Source organism: Monodon monoceros, unplaced genomic scaffold (genome assembly GCF_005190385.1).
Source record: "Monodon monoceros isolate NGI ecotype Baffin Bay Population unplaced genomic scaffold, NGI_Narwhal_1 Super_Scaffold_7, whole genome shotgun sequence".
NCBI lineage: Eukaryota > Metazoa > Chordata > Mammalia > Artiodactyla > Monodontidae > Monodon > Monodon monoceros.
Window position 1 is genome coordinate 93,882,703 of NW_021703784.1, and position 15,620 is coordinate 93,898,322.

The 15,620-nt window shown below is 43.7% G+C and overlaps 2 protein-coding genes across 12 annotated transcripts in view; one reads left to right on the forward strand and one right to left on the reverse strand.

The window, feature by feature from the left end:
- Positions 1 to 555: 555 nt before the first annotated feature.
- Positions 556 to 8,341, reverse strand: HARBI1 (harbinger transposase derived 1). The gene is made up of 3 exons (XM_029208654.1): positions 8,243 to 8,341; positions 6,324 to 7,142; positions 556 to 1,142 (listed from the first exon to the last, which is right to left on the reverse strand). The coding sequence occupies exons 2-3, from the start codon at positions 6,991 to 6,993 to the stop codon at positions 763 to 765; spliced, it is 1,050 nt and encodes a 349-aa protein (XP_029064487.1). The 5' UTR covers positions 6,994 to 7,142; positions 8,243 to 8,341; the 3' UTR covers positions 556 to 762.
- A 52-nt stretch (positions 8,342 to 8,393) lies between these two features.
- Positions 8,394 to 15,620, forward strand: part of ATG13 (autophagy related 13) — a 50,560-nt gene continuing 43,333 nt past the window's right edge. For 4 of the 11 annotated variants that reach the window (XR_003791532.1, XM_029208969.1, XM_029208964.1 and 1 more), the window contains exons 1-2: positions 8,394 to 8,994; positions 9,349 to 9,461. The gene's annotated coding sequence lies outside the window, so the exon portion shown is untranslated. The remainder of the gene's footprint in view (positions 8,995 to 9,348; positions 9,462 to 15,620) is intronic. The other 7 variants (XM_029208975.1, XM_029208973.1, XM_029208965.1 and 4 more) reach the window with 5 other exon arrangements.

A 15,620-nucleotide genomic window follows, 5' to 3' on the forward strand; every position in this document is an offset into this window, starting at 1 on the left:
GGGTGAATTTCCTTTGCCCATCAATCTATCAGGGTCTTTAGATCCCCTGTAAAGTGTAAGCTTGCTATTTTGTCTCTATTTGACTTGTCTTCTTTAAGCTGATTGAATTCTTAAACCCATTTAGCCTTTAGCTCCTACTCAGGGTTGGAAGTAAGAGATTGGAGTCCAGATGTTCTCCCTGGGAACTAGGTCCAAGTCACAGCTCAGTTATTACAGACAGAATTAAGATGGAGGTTTTGGACTGTCCTTAACCTCCTCTTAAAAACACAAAGCTGAAAAATCACATTAGTAGCCGTTTATTTATGTCAGAAGACCATTTCCCAACTGAAATTTACTCTTCACACTTGCCTCAGATTATGCCTATATAGGTAGTAAAGTAGAAAAGCTAAAATGCCATCCAAATCTTTCAGGACAAATATTGTTTTCTTTTGAAATCTCTAGATAACTGCTTTGATTTTGTAAGCACGATATAAACGTCTGCAACCGAGGAACTTTCAAATGAGTGAGTGGTGCTAACCTGGTGTTCAATGGATAGTAGAGAACTGTTGTCTCGGAGGTTTTGGTTTAGTTAATAAACTTGCAAATGAATCGAGATATTCTGGCCTAGCCTCAACCTTTCTAAAACACGCAGATTAAATGTCAGTTTGTGACAAGTGTCCACACGCTCAGTTATGCTAGATGATGGAACTGTGTAGGGGGTGGTGAGAGGGAAAGTTTGTCACAGCTCCTTCTGGAAAGCCTCCCCGCTCCCCACCTTCCACATTAGCTGAAGTGAGTGAGCATCAACTCCTGACGGATACGGTCAGCCTCTAGGTCCAAGGACTCCATGTGCTCATACTCTTCCTCAGGAGGCTGTTCCACGGGTCCTGTCCCTGGAGAGGACCAGACATCCATCCCATGCTCCAGGGAGATGTTGTGGAGGACGCAGCAGGCCAAGATGATGTGGCTGGACTTCTCCGGTGAGTACTGCAGTGCCCCCTTGGATCCATCCAGGCAGCGGAATCGGGAGCAGAGGGTTCGGAAAGTCTTCTCAATCACACTGTGAGTTGCAGAATGGGCCATATTATAGCGATATTCGGCTGGAGTTTCAGGAATGTGAAGTGGGGTCATAAGCCAGGTGCGGAGAAAGAAGGAACTGTCACCTGTGGGGAAGGCCCAAAGACATCACAGATGTTTATAACTGGAATACAAACAAAAAGGAAAATCCAGGAGCATGTACAGAGAATGGACAATAAAATGCAACAGCTTCCGGAGCCAAAGCACACCAGGAAAATGAAGAGGGAAATGCTGTGATAAAGAGCCCATAGCTAGTCATGAGCAGGAAGACCAGAGTGAGTCTTGGCTGGGAATACCCTTGGTTAAAACCAACAGAGAAAAGCTGACCCGGCTAAAGAAAGCTAAGTCTGAAAGAATGTAGGACAGAGGTGAAGGCACTGGAGGAAATGAAATTCCTGGATTTTCTTTTTTTGGCCGCGATGCACTGCTTGTGGGATCCTAGTTCCCTGACCAGGGATCGAACCCGGGCTCCCGGCAGTGGAAGCGCAGAGTCCCAACCACTGGACCTCCAGGGAATTCCAGGATTTTCTGAATTCAGAGATATTGTTCTTTAAGAAAAAGTTAATATGGCTTCCTTGGTGGCACAGTGGTTAAGAATCCGCCTGCCAATGCAGGGGACAAGTGTTCAAGCCCTGGTCCAGGAAGTTCCCACACGCCACGGAGCAACGAAGCCCGTGCACCACAACTACTGAGCCTGCACTCTAGAGCCCGCGAGCCACAACTATGGACGCCCGCGTGCCTAGAGCCTGTGCTCCGCAATAAGAGAAGCCACCGCAATGAGAAGCCCATGCACCGCAATGAAGAGTAGCCCCCGCTCGCCGCAACTAGAGAAAGCACGCACGCAGCAAGGAAGACCCAACGCAGCCAAAAATAAATGAAATAAATTTAAAATAAAAAAGGTTAATAGAAACTATCACATTGCAAGCCAATCTTCAAAATCTCTAAAGAGCAAGAGTGCAAGAGAGAAGAAGAGAATTCTGCCAGGAGACCTCAAAACACTTGTGAGGAAAAATCTCTGACTTTACCATTAAAATGTCAGGTTTGAAAGCACTACCTAGGAATTTCAGAGTATTTCATAGACAATAATCATTCAATCTCCCAGTGCTAAGAAGAATAAGAGAAAACTCCCAGCAGAGATGAGAACTCAGGTGTTCTGCCTTCCTAGATATTACATTCATTAGAACCACGCCTTTGTAATAGAGGAACAGGTAGAATTTCACATTAACAAGGAGACCATAAATATAATGATGCAAGTAGTAATAGGGATAAAGAAATAAAATCAGAAGTCAATTAAAATAATATACACAAGGCATTTCCCTTAAGTGACTTCTTTATGGAATAATCCTGGGAAGTGCTAAAACCAAAACAAAACTGGGGTGCAATGTCCCATTACAATAGTGCAATGTTTCTATAATGTTTAATTGTCCTGACTCACTAAATCTGGAAGATGAAATGTCTCAGAGGAACAACCCCTTAGTAATTTGAGACAAATAGACCTGAGGAATACCAACTTGTATAGTTGCTGTGTTCCTCACCCACCATCAATTTCAGTAAATAGTTATGGATTGTTCAGAGAGTGCTAGGCACTGTTCCAAACATATAGCACTCCTTTCTTTTAGGAGCTTACATTTCTTTTTTTTCTTTTTGGCCACACCATGCGGCTTCTGGGGTCTTGGTTCCCCGACCAGGGATTGAATCCCGGCCTGTGGCAGTGAAAGAGCCAAGTATTAACTACTTGGTTGCCAGGGAATTCCCCATGGGTTAACTTTATTTTATTTTATTTTTAAAATAAATTTATTTATTTATTTATTTTTGGCTGCTACTCTTCGTTGCGGTGCATGGGCTTCTCACTGCAGTGGCTTCTCTTGTTGTGGAGCACATGCTCTAGGCATGCGGGCTTCAGTAGTTGTGGCACGTGGGCTCAGTAGTTGTGGTACATGGGCTTAGTTGCTCCGCAGCATGTGGGATCTTCCCAGACCAGGGCTCGAACCTGTGTCCCCTGTGTCGGCAGGCGGATCCTTAACCACTGTGCCACCAAGGAAGTCCCAACTTTATTTTGAATGATATTGACATATAACATTGTATTAGTTTTAGGTATACTGGATTAACTTTAAATATCTGAGATGGCTCACAAAATTTTCAAATTGTATATTTAGCTGACTTTTTTCCTCCTAAGTACAACCTATTTTAATTGAACTCGTCCCTACTAAATACTGAATTTTAGAAACTGATGTTGTAAATAATAATGAAAATAATATCTATGACTTGTCCAATCCCAACTCCACTAGGCAGATACTACTGACCTTATTTTACAAGTGAGAAAATAAAAATAAACGTCACCCATCCTTTGATATGTTAGGCACAGGAAGAGGAAGGAGCTAGTCACTAAATGCTAATAATGTCAGACTCAAAGTCATTAAAACAATGGTATAATGCTGTAAAAGAGAATAAGAAAAACATTTAAGATGACTAGCAAAACAAAGAGATACTAGATATTTGTTAAACGTCTCTTAAGAAACAGTATGAGCCTTAATTGGGAAGACATACAAGACAAGCTAGTTAATGTAAACCTCTTATAAAATGCTGCATCATCATTAATTGGTTATAATCCAAGCACCACTGGCAGACAGACACTCAGGAGGGGATTAGGAACAGAATTCCTAAACAGACTACAATTGCTTACATGATCAGTCATCCAAGAGACATTTTGGCAGATCTTACCCAAAGCTGCTTAACAAGACTAGCCCAAGAGCTGAAGAAATAACTCAGGCTGAATTGTTTGTAGGAGCAGGTACATTTAGAGAAGAGGAATTAGGTGATGCCCTCTGAAGGGGCATACGAGAATGAGGACATGAAGGGATGACACCCAAGATGAAAATATGCTAAACAAACAAACCAAAAAAAACAAGGGGGAATCACAGCTAGTTCTAGGTTTGGCAAATCTAGTACCATTCTACAAATCTGATGGTATTCTTAAGATAAAATCAACCATCTTCTTTTTTTTTTCTTTTTTTGTTTTGGCTGCGTTGGATTTTCGTTGCTGCGCGCAAGCTTTCTCTATTTGCGGCAAGTGGGAGCTACTCTTCGTTGCAGTACGGGGGCTTCTCATTGCAGTGGCTTCTCTTTGCAGAGCATGGGCTCTAGGCGTGTAGGCTTCAGTAGTTGCAGCATGCAGGCTCGGTAGTTGTGGCTCGCGGGCTTTAGAGTGCAGGCTCAGTAGTTGTGGCATACGGGTTTAGTCGCTCCGCGGCATGTGGGATCTTCCCAGACCAGGGCTCGAACCCGTGTCTCCTGCATTGGCAGGCGGATTCTTAGCCACTGCGCCACCAGGGAAGTCCCCTTAGCTGGCTTTAGAGTTAGGGTACCAAAGTGATTTCATAAGAAATCAGCTTGGAACCCAAGTACTTCCCCAGCTGTGGAAGAAGTAGTTGGATGAGACACTTGCAAACAGTCTTCCCTTCACTTCTTGGTGTGAGTTGTATGAAAATGGAATTTGAAAATTCAGAGTAGGCAAAAGGTGGGATTAAGACAAATTTCCACTAGGGTAACGAGAAGGTGGGGCACTGACAACAGTGTGTAGAAGAAACAACTGGGGGCTTCCCTGGTGGTGCAATGGTTGAGAGTTCACCTGCCGATGCAGGGGACATGGGTTCGTGCCCCGGTCCGGGAAGATCCCACATGCCGTGGAGCGGCTGGGCCCGTGAGCCATGGCCGCTGAGCCTGTGCGTCCAAAGCCTGTGCTCCGCAACGGGAGAGGCCACAACAGTGAGAGGCTGGCGTACCGCAAAAAAAAAAAAAAAAAAAGAAGCAACAACTGAAGAAAATCAGTTAAGTTCCAAGATGTTACTCATGGTACCCTGGCAGCTCTAAACCAATCAGTGTGACAGCAGTCTCTCCTCCTCACCTGGAACACTGGGCAGGGGTGGGAGGGTTCTTTTTTTTTGGCTGCCCCGTGTGGCGTGTGGGATCTTAGTTCCCCGACTAGGGATCAAACCTGTGCCCCCTGCAGTGGAAGCGTGCAGTTTTAACCACTGGACCGCCAGGGAAGTCCCAAGGGGAGGTTTTTCTTTAACTGCCAATCAGCACATTAAAGAGAAAAATTCCTGAGTGTTTATTACATGTAAAACACTGTGTTATGAACATGTGCAGTGCAGACATGATTAGTGGCCTTAAAGAGAGGTCTTCCAATCCTTTATGTGCCTTCATCTCCCACATAACATGTTGTGTACAAGATAACCCTTGTCCTACTGCTTACATAGAATGGTTCTTTTTTTTAAAAAAAAAGACAACAAAAAAGCTGCCAGGCTCGAGGGTTTTATCACTGTTAACTAACTGTATTCCTCCCAGCTCTACAGTCACATCAGTTTGCACTGCTCAGTACTGAATAGGTTTTTGTCCTACTCAGATCATTAAGCCAGGCTTTCCGAGGGCACTCAGGCAAACAGATCTATGAAGTGAGTTTCCATAAGAACTGAATAAATGCACTGTCTACTATCATTTTCATACAGATATCATGGTGACAATCACCAATGGCAAAAATAATGCATTTTCACAATACTTTAGAGTGAACTTTCATATATATTCCCTAATCCTAACAATAGGTATTACTGTCCTTAGCATTATTTTCACCATTTTACAGATGATAAAAATTAAGGCTCAATTGTATGGATGTACTATATTTAACCAGATCTGCATTGATAAGTATCTTGGCTATATAAGGGGAATGCTTTTGTAGGGTTGTCGTTGCTATTGTTGTTTGTGAGTACAAAACACTGCTGCGATGCAAATGCCTGTAATTTTGTTTTACATATTTCTGAACATGTACCTCCAAGAAGAGCTGGGTCAAATTGTATGTTTTTAAATGTTAACAAGTGTCCTTTAAATGTTGATTTAAAAAAATTAAGGCTGGGGATTTCCCTGGTGGTCCAGTGGTTAAGACTCTACTTTCTAATCAGAGGGTGCAGGTTACATCCCTGGTCAGGGAGCTAAGATCTCACATGCCTAGAGGCCAAAAACCCAAAACATGAAACAGAAGCAATACTGTAACAAATTCAATAAAGGCTTAAAAAAAAAAAAAAGACATTACTTCTGTTTCAGTCCTGCTTAAAAAAAAAAAAAATTAAGGCTCAGAGAGTTCTCATCTGAGGTCGTGCTTAAAACAGAACAGGACTGAGTCTCAGGTCTATAGACCCCTATATTTCATTCTACTCTGCCCAAACTTTTTTTTTATAGTTTCAAAAATGAAGCATTTACACCTGCAGACTTACCAAGCAGCCAGCTCTCTTTGTGCATCCCAGCTTCGAACTGACTGCTGAGAGAAGACTGCTGCAGTACAGCACAGTCCTGGAGGCTCCCCGGCCAGTTTGTCTCCACAGTCATCAGTGCCCCTCTGATGTCACACACCATGAGGCAGTTTAAAGAATGAAGACCTTTGCGGTTCACATAGGAAAGGTCTTCAGCATTTGGTGCCTTGATTGCCACATGGACACAGTCAACCACCCCTATGACCCCTGGCATCCCTGCCAACCCATAGAATTCATCCTTCAGAGCCTGCACGGAGGCGTCATCAGCTGGAAAGCGGATGAACTGCGAAGCTCTTTCCACAAGCGCTTCGGTGACATTGGCAACACATCTACTCATAGATGCCTGACTGATTCCAATAGTATCTCCCATCCGAGTCTGGAAGGAACCTGAGGTATAGAAGCCCAGTGCTGCAAGGATCTGTGTCTCTGGGCTAATAGCCCTGGATCTCTGAGTAGGTCTAGAAAGACTGGCCCCCAAGAGCTCCACCAAGTAATAAATGAACTGTCGAGGAAACCCATACATGGACATCAAGTATTCATCTGTCACATCATCCAGCTTAAAGCGGTCCAATGTGCGGTGACCTCGGCCATATAGCAAGAGATCACAGTCAAGTACTGTTATTGGTATAGCCATGGTACATGTAACTGTTGTCTCTCCTTCCCTCTGCTACTTTTCCTGAACTCTTCCCACTGAAGATGTTGGTGCAAGAAGGTATTTAAGGAAGTGTCAGAATTCAACAGCTAACCATCATTTAAATGGCTCTGGCATTTATAATCTTCTCTCTGTAAAGGTTAAAGAAAAAAACAAAAAACATTAGAAACCTACCAAAGACTTTAAAGTGATTCAGGGGCTTCCCTGGCGGTCCAGTGGTTAAGACTTCGCCTTCCAAGGCAGGGGGTGCGGGTTTGATCCCTGGTGGAGGAGCTAAGATCCGACATGCCTTGCGGCCAAAAAACCAAAAACATAAAAAAACAAAAACAAAAAAAACCAGAAGCAGTATTGTAACAAATTCAATAAAGACCTTAAAAATCATCCACATCAGGGCTTCCCTGGTGGCGCAGTGGTTGAGGGTCCACCTGCAGATGCAGGGGACGCGGGTTCGTGCCCCGGTCCGGGAAGATCCCGCATGTGGCGGAGCGGCTGGGCCCGTGAGCCATGGCCGCTGAGCCTGCGCGTCCGGAGCCTGTGCTCCGCAGCGGGAGAGGCCACAACAGTGAGAGGCCCGCGTACCAAAAAAAAAAAAAGGTGCTATAACTGTAACTCGGTTTTTCTCCACTAATTCATGGCAATACAACAGGCTTGCTTTGGTATGAAGGAGAATGGGAGCTGAATTTTGGTGGCTCATTTAATGCCTGGCATTTGCATTGGGAAGAACAAAAGATTAATGGAGGTGATGGCATAATTATCCACAAAGTAAAAGAGGTCTGCTCCTAACTATACAGGCCACGAAGCAGCTGACGTAAGTCATAGCTACCCAGGACAGGGATTAGTCACGGCAGGATTCATTACCCAAAGCCCTCTGGCTCCACCTGATAAGTAAGGGGTAAGAGATGGGGGTGGGGAGGGGGGAGTGTCGTTGTTCAAACTAGTCTAACAAGGGAAGAAGGGGCAAAAAACCGCCCACGACCCAGGCTGGTAGACGGGAGATTCTGTGTTGTAACAAAAGCGTTTCCCCTCACCCCAAGAAATCCAAATCGTGAGGCTGAGGGCAAGGAAGTAGGGAAGACCAGATAGGTTGGAAGGAAGGCGCAAAAGAAGAGGCTGGGAGAGCTAGGGCTGAGAGGACACTCCACCTCTAAGGCTTTTAAAAAGATGTCTTAGAAATGAATACGGAAGTGTGATTGCCCCGGCCACTCAAAGTCAGCCGAGGCCGCTCACCCACCTCTTGGCGGCTGCCAGATTACCAGCCGCACTTCCCACCCACCCAGCCGAGTCCGGCCCTCCTCCGGAACCGGCGGCCGAGCACAAGCCGCCACGGCGCTCTCTGTAGGCACCGCCCTCTCGCGTCACCGCCCGCCCCAAGCCGTGTCCTCACCGCAGCTGCCGCCGCAACCTGCGATTCGCCGGCGCACATTCCACACACGGCCCAAAGGTTCACGCTCTTTCAAAGACCGCCTCTTTACGCCTTTGTCTTCTGAGACGCTTGAAGAGATTGGTGAATCAGACCTACATGGTAAGGAAACCAGTTTTTATGGGAACGTCAAAGAGGAAAGAGATTAAGTAGGTCATCCATACTGTGCCGAAAGGGCGGCTGAGGTTAGATAGCTGTATTTCCCCCATAGCCCTCTTCCTCCCACCGCCGTCACCGAAGCGGATGAAAACAAACAGTAACGATGGCGGCGCCGGGAAGCGACCGGCTGCTGGGCTGAAGGCAGGAGTGATCACTTGAGCTGTGAGGGAAGCCCTGAAGAGCGCCTGTAGACGTGAGTGCGACAACTCGCGCAGTCTTGGGAACGAAACTCCCGGGGCCTGCGAGCCACGAGGCTCCTGGGGCGTGAGGTATTATCTGCGACCCGTGCTGTCAGTGCAGCTCCGGAGCGCGGAGCTCTCAGCCAGGAGGCGCAGCTGGCCGGCCCCAGGCCCCGGCCTCCGTAATGAGAGCCCCGAGCCACTCTCTGTGTCGCAGCTTCACAGGTACTAACTTTAGGGGGGATACCCCCGGATCTCTCAGCGCCCCCGGGTGGGAGGCTGTGGACCTGCGGCCTGTCGGGTACGTCCTGGCGAAGCCGAAGCCTATTAGCTGTAGGTCAGTTCCCCTAAGCTTTCTTTGGGAAGTCGGGTTACTGTAGGCTTCATTGGCCCTTGATCATTCCCAGTCCTTACAGAGATGCCCAGAGCTTTCGACTCTGCTTTCTCAGCTCTTTGGGTTAAAGGCATTTTGGAAGGAATTTGTGGGCCCATAACTCTGTGGTTGGGTACCAGTATGAATGAGATAGGTTTTCATTCAATCAAGATTTGTTGAGTGCCAAATATGTACTCCGCGTGTAGGTGAGGGTGACTGTTGACTAGTGCAAAAAGGGACCCAAGGTTCACGACTCTCTTACTGGCAGTGGAATGACCTGTGGAAACCTGCGATCCATTCTCATTAAGTAAATCTCTGGGTAAGTGGCTAAGCACCTTCTTGGATTCATCACTAACTCATCTCAGTTTTCACTTTCTCACTCAGTTATTTACCAAGTTTTTCTGGTCAATTCAGTGTAGCGTTTCACTTTTTAGTATTCCTTCCTCTCTGGCCATCCCACAGCCAGAGAGAGAGGGGTGGAGGGCGGGGGAATGGATGTGAATGAACGAATATTTAAAGAACAAAAGTGCCTATTTTTTCATTACACTTACTTTAAAAGTCATCTCCTAAGGTGGTAGAATTTATTGAACACCTTCAATGGGAGATGTGCAATAATAAGAAACAACAGGTCCTTTCTTTACACTAAATTAACTCCAGGTTATTGTGTGTTGTTTTATGTGTTAGTCCTTTCATGTGTGGATATCATGGCTCCAATTAAATTATATGTTTTTGTTTGTTTCTTTCAACTCCATTTTTCAGCCGAGCAGAAGTCTTGTAAAGTGCTTGTGGAAGGGAATCCTGAGTTAATATTTTTCATACCCAGGGGATGATGAATAAGTGATGAAGCAAAGGTCATATGTATTGATCTGTGTAGTAAAATGCATGTAGTTAATTCTCCTGCTGTTTTCAAATTGTACCCCTTTGGGTCGGAAGTTAAGATGGCTATGGCAACTTTTGAGATTTACATTTCATAAAAATTGCTATTTCTTTACTTACACCTAACAGTTCTTATCATTTGTATTTTTTTTCCCTCAAGTGGAAACTGCAGATCAAAAACTGCAGATCTTCAGCTACTAAATACTCCAAATTATATTGTTTTATTTAAGGACTAAAAATCAGCTGGACACAATTCAGTCCTGCCATATACGCGTACTGGAATTGTACCGTATGGAGGCGGGGGCAAGAAATCTCTTTTTCCATTGTCTTTCCTGCTTGCATCCACCCAGCTGCATCAGCTTATGACCTCCATGACTCAGAGCAGGGTGTCCATAGCCTAAATGCAAAAAGAAGCCTAAGACATTAACATTGAGCTTCCAAAGACATGAGTCCTACTACATGAGTGAGTTTTCAAAGATAATTTTGACTAATCAGAAAGTGCAACCACTATAGAACTTATTGCTGTCACTTGATAAGGTTCATTACCAAAGCTCTGCAATTATATTTTGTTCCATTGGGAGTGGAAGTTATTTATTTTGGAATTTTTATCTGGAGGGAACTTATTTAATCTTAGTAATGCTTGGAAATCCCTAAAACTTTTACTTTTTAAACACTTTTTACATTATTATAGAAGAGATGAAAATGACATTCATAACACTGTGGTTGGAGCACTACATTCCTCACTCTATGACCCTTTATTATTCAAATTAAGTTTTTTGGTTTTTGGTTTTTTAAAATTATTTTTTTGGTACCCGGGCCCCTCACTGTTGTGGCCTCTCCCGTTGCGGAGCACAGGCTCCGGACGCGCAGGCTCAGCGGCCATGGCTCACAAGCCCAGCTTCTCTGCGGCATGTGGGATCTTCCTGGACCAGGGCACGAACCCGTGTCCCCTGCATCGGCAGGCGGACTCTCAACCACTGCGCCACCAGGGAAGCCCTGTTTTTATTTATTTAAAAAAATATTTATTTATGGGACTTCCCTGGTGACGCAGTGGTTAAGAATTCGCCTGCCAATGCAGGGGACATGGGTTTGATCCCTGGTCCAGGAAGATCCCACATGCCGTGGAGCAACTAAGCCCATGCGTCACAACTAGTGAGCCTGTGCTCTAGAGCCCATGAGCCACAACTACTGAGCCTGCATGCTGCAACTACTGAAGCCCGCGTGCCTAGAGCCCGTGCTCCGCAACAAGAGAAGCCACTGCAGTGAGAAGCCCGGGCACTGCAATGAAGAGTAGCTCCTGCTCACCACAACAAGAGATAGACCACGTGCAGCAACAAAGACCCAACACAGCCAAAAATGAATATTAAAAATTAAAAAAAACTTTATTTATTTGGCTGCACTGGGTATTAGCTGCAGCACGCAGGATCTTCATTGCCGCCTGCAGGATCTTTAGTTGCAGCATGCACGATCTAGTTCCCTGACCAGGGATCGAACCCAGGCCCCCTGCATTGGGAGCGAGGAATCTTAACCACTGGACCATCAGGGAAGTCCCTGGCTTTATTTTTTAATGGAAGAAAAGTATAGAAACTCACTGAGTAAGAAATTCAGGCTATTCAGCTAATATTTGAACTACTGTATTGCTTAAGATTTTTTTGGCTTGTATGTTGACTTTAGAGTCTTAAAATATGTATACTTTACTAAAAGTTTATTCTTGGAAAAAGCTTGCCTAAACTTTATATGTGGATAATTTAGAAGTAATTTCCAACTTGGGGTGTTGAGTAAAATAAATTTCCATAGGGCCTCATTTTTTCATGCATGGATTTAATAGAAGAGAGGGTGCACGGGGTTACTGGTCCTTGCCTCCTCTTTGTCAAATTGTGGAGAGCAGTAAAAACTGCAGGTAGGGCTTCTCTGGTGGCGCAGTGGTTGGGAGTCCGCCTGCTGGTGCAGGGGGCGGGGGTTCGTGCCCCGGTCCGGGAGGATCCCACGTGTCGCGGAGCGGCTGGGCCCGTGGGCTGTGGCCGCTGGGCCTGTGCGTCTGGAGCCTGTGCTCCGCAACGGGAGGGGCCGCAGCAGTGAGAGGCCCGCGAGTACAGCAAAAAAAAAACAAAAAAAACTGCAGGTAGTCCCTGACAGGATAAAGGCAGTGTATGCAAAGGGAGAATGCAGAGGAGGCTAACTAGACCTCTATGACCAAGGGGAAAAAGAAACTTTTCTTGGGAATTCCTCAAAGTCCAGTGGTTAAGACTCCATGCTTCCACCGCAGAGGGTCACGGGTTTGATCCCTGGTCAGGGAACTATGATCCTGCATGCTGAGTGGTGCACGCTGCCCCCCCCACTCCACCAAAAACAACAACAACAACAACAACAACAACTTGAAGTTTGGGTTTTAAATCTTAAAACGATTTAAAATCCTTAAAGGGATGTAAAATTAGTTTTGAATCTTTAAAAAGATTTTAAATCCCTTAAGAGGATGTAAAATTAATTTTAAATAATTGTTTTTAACTGTAGAGTAAATGTGAGCCAGTTTGTTAGAGAAAGCCTCTAAATACCAGTATAGGTGGCACAAGAAATTTGCTTTTGCCCTGGTGGTGTCCCCCATATGCCCTTGGTTACAAGAGAAGGGAGAAGATTGTGAATCACCACTACATAGAAAAACAACTCAACATGCACAGTCTGTCAACAGTATCTTAGTAAAAATAAAGGTAAATAAAGAATGTATAGAAGTGATAACCCAGTGTTCTTATTTTGGAAAATACTGTTTTCACTCTTGACTTTTGATTCATACAAATATGAAAGAAATAGAGTTAAAAATCATATTATTCTTTCCAGGCTTTCCAGGGTGGTTTGTCGCCACCCTCACCTTCCTCCTGTATTGCCCGGAGCTATTATGTCATTAGGAGAGATTATGTAGAGAAATACTTGTGGAGGTTTAAATGCCCTGTTTTAAATATAAGCTTAAGGGTGTTTTTATGCTTTAATCTATTTCTGTTGGAATTTTCAAGAAATCGGATATTGGCCTTATGTATTCTTTAGACTGGTTTTTAAATTGTTCCTTAGTTAATCAAACACAGCTTTTGTCTTTTATCTTTATTCCCACTTCCCATTTTCTTTTGGTTTACTTTACTTTCTGGTTTCTTAAATCTCTTATTTGAGATTTTTTTTTTTTAATTATAAAGACTATAAGTTTTCCTCTGAATTCTTCTTTTGTTGTGTCTCATTTGTTGTCAAATATTCTTCATTTTGTTAATTTCTAGATCGTTTGTAACTGGTTTTTATTTCAATGTTTATTATAAAAAGCTTCCTAGTGTATACACGGTTAACTTTTTATTATGTTTCTAGTTTATTGAAATATGGGCAATAACATCTTGGAAAAAAATTTTTTTAATGGTCAAGAACATGATCAGTTTGTGGTGTCCCTTGAACCTAAGAGAATAATGTGAAAGGTAGAGTTAGATAACTAAGAGCTTTATTGAGGATCTCATATGTGGCAAGTACTCTTTACAGGAACTATCTCATTTAATCCTCACCACAACCCTATGAGAAAGGAATCTGAAGTACAGAAAGATTGAGTGACTCGCACTATATGCCACCATATATATATATATATATATATATATATATATGTGTGAATGACTTGTTTTTATTATTCAGATTCTCAAAAATTTTTTATATCTACTTGATATATCAAAGAGGTATGTTGAATCTTCAGGTATAGTTTTGGTTTTATCAAGCTCTGCTAGTATCTCTAGGAATTTTTGCTTTATGTATTTTATTGCTATATTGCTTACATGTACAGGTTTATGGCTATCATATTTTCAGAGATTATCGTTACTGAATGTCCCTTTTAATCTCATTTCATCACTTCTGGTCTGGAATTGTCATAAATATCGACACTTCTGCTTTCTTTTTCTTTTTTTTTAATGTATTTATTTTATTTTTGGCTGCGTCGGGTCTTCATTGCGCGCGGGCTTTCTCTAGTTGCTGCGAGCGGGGGCTACTCTTTGTTGCAGTGAGCGGGCTTCTCATTGTGGTGGCTTCTCTTGTTGCGTAGCACAGGCGCTATGCACGCAGGCTTCAGCAGTTGTGGCACGTGGGCTTCAGTATTTGTGGCTCGCGGGCTCGAGAGAGCAGGCTCAGAAGTTGTGGTGCATGGGCTTAGCTGCTCCACGGCATGCGGGATCTTCCCAGACCAGGGCTCGACCCTGTGTGCCCTGTATTTGCAGGCGGATTCTTAACCACTGCACCACCAGGGAAGGCCCTGCTTTATTTTTGTTTTCTTTCTTTCTTTTTTTTTTTTTTTTTTTTTTTTGCGGAGCACAGGCTCCGGACGCACAGGCCCAGCGGCCATGGCTCACAGGCCCAGCCGCTCCACGGCATGTGGGATCTTCCCGGACCAGGGCACGAACCCATGTCCCCTGCATCGGCAGGCAGACTCAACCACTGTGCCACCAGGGAAGCCCTCTTTCTTTTTTCTTCCTCTTTCCCCCCTCCCTCCCAAGTGAGTGTATCTCTGCTTTCTTCTTTATTTTCAGACTTTCTTTGTAACTCTTTTGGTAGAAGACTATTTCAGTTGTTTAAACTTTTCCATTCTGTTTCTCATTTGTCTGCAAAGAACTTTCTAAATGGAAAAAAAGATCTTTATGATTTACTAATTCTGATGCCTAGAAAAGTGGGGAAATTATAGTTTTGTTCTCTTTACCCTTGAACTTGTACCTAACTGGTTTTTTTGGGGGGGTGGGGTTGTTTTATGGCTGCACCACCCACCTTTCGGGATCTCAGTTCCTGATCAGGGATTGAACCTGTGCGCCCTGCAGTGGAATCACAGAGTCCTAACCATTGGACCGCCGGGAACTCCCTTAACTTTTTTCTTATTAACTGTTCCTGATTTGCCATACTCAGCTTTTAAGCCTGAATCCAGAACATTTAAAAACTGTTAAAAATTGGAAAGCATAATTATTTTTTCAGTAATTGATGTTAATTAACTTTTCCCAGTTTTAGGGGCTGGAGATATTATCTGGGGTCATTTTTGTATAATCTCTTACCAAATTATTCAGTTGTTTCTTTGAAAATATTTGCTCTTTCCTTTCTTTATTGACTGCCTCACCTTAATCCAGTGCTATCACCAACTCTCATCTGGATTACTGAAATGGCTTCCTAGCTGGTCTTCCTGCCTCTAATCCCTTTATTTCATCTCCTCCTCTCTATATTCAGATTAATGTCCCTAAATTTTTACCTATAGAAGAATCTGCATTGACTCCCTACTATAATCTACTGTTATTCTCTTTTGCTCACTTTTATGTTTCCCTACTAATCTGGCTGGATCATACTTACCTACTTTTTATACATTTTTGTTCTCTGTCCAAATTCTCAATTTTGTGCTTCATTTAATTGAACATATTAAGCATAGTAATTTTAAGGTCTGTGTCTGATAACTGTTAATGTGTTTCTGATATCTTTCAGATTTTGATCATTTGTGTTTGTCTCCTTGAGTGCCTGGTTTACTTTAACATGTGCCAGAAATTGTATATGAAAAATTATAGAGATAATTTATGGGTTAGGACAACATTATTTTCTTCCAGGGAGAAATTACCTGTGTTTC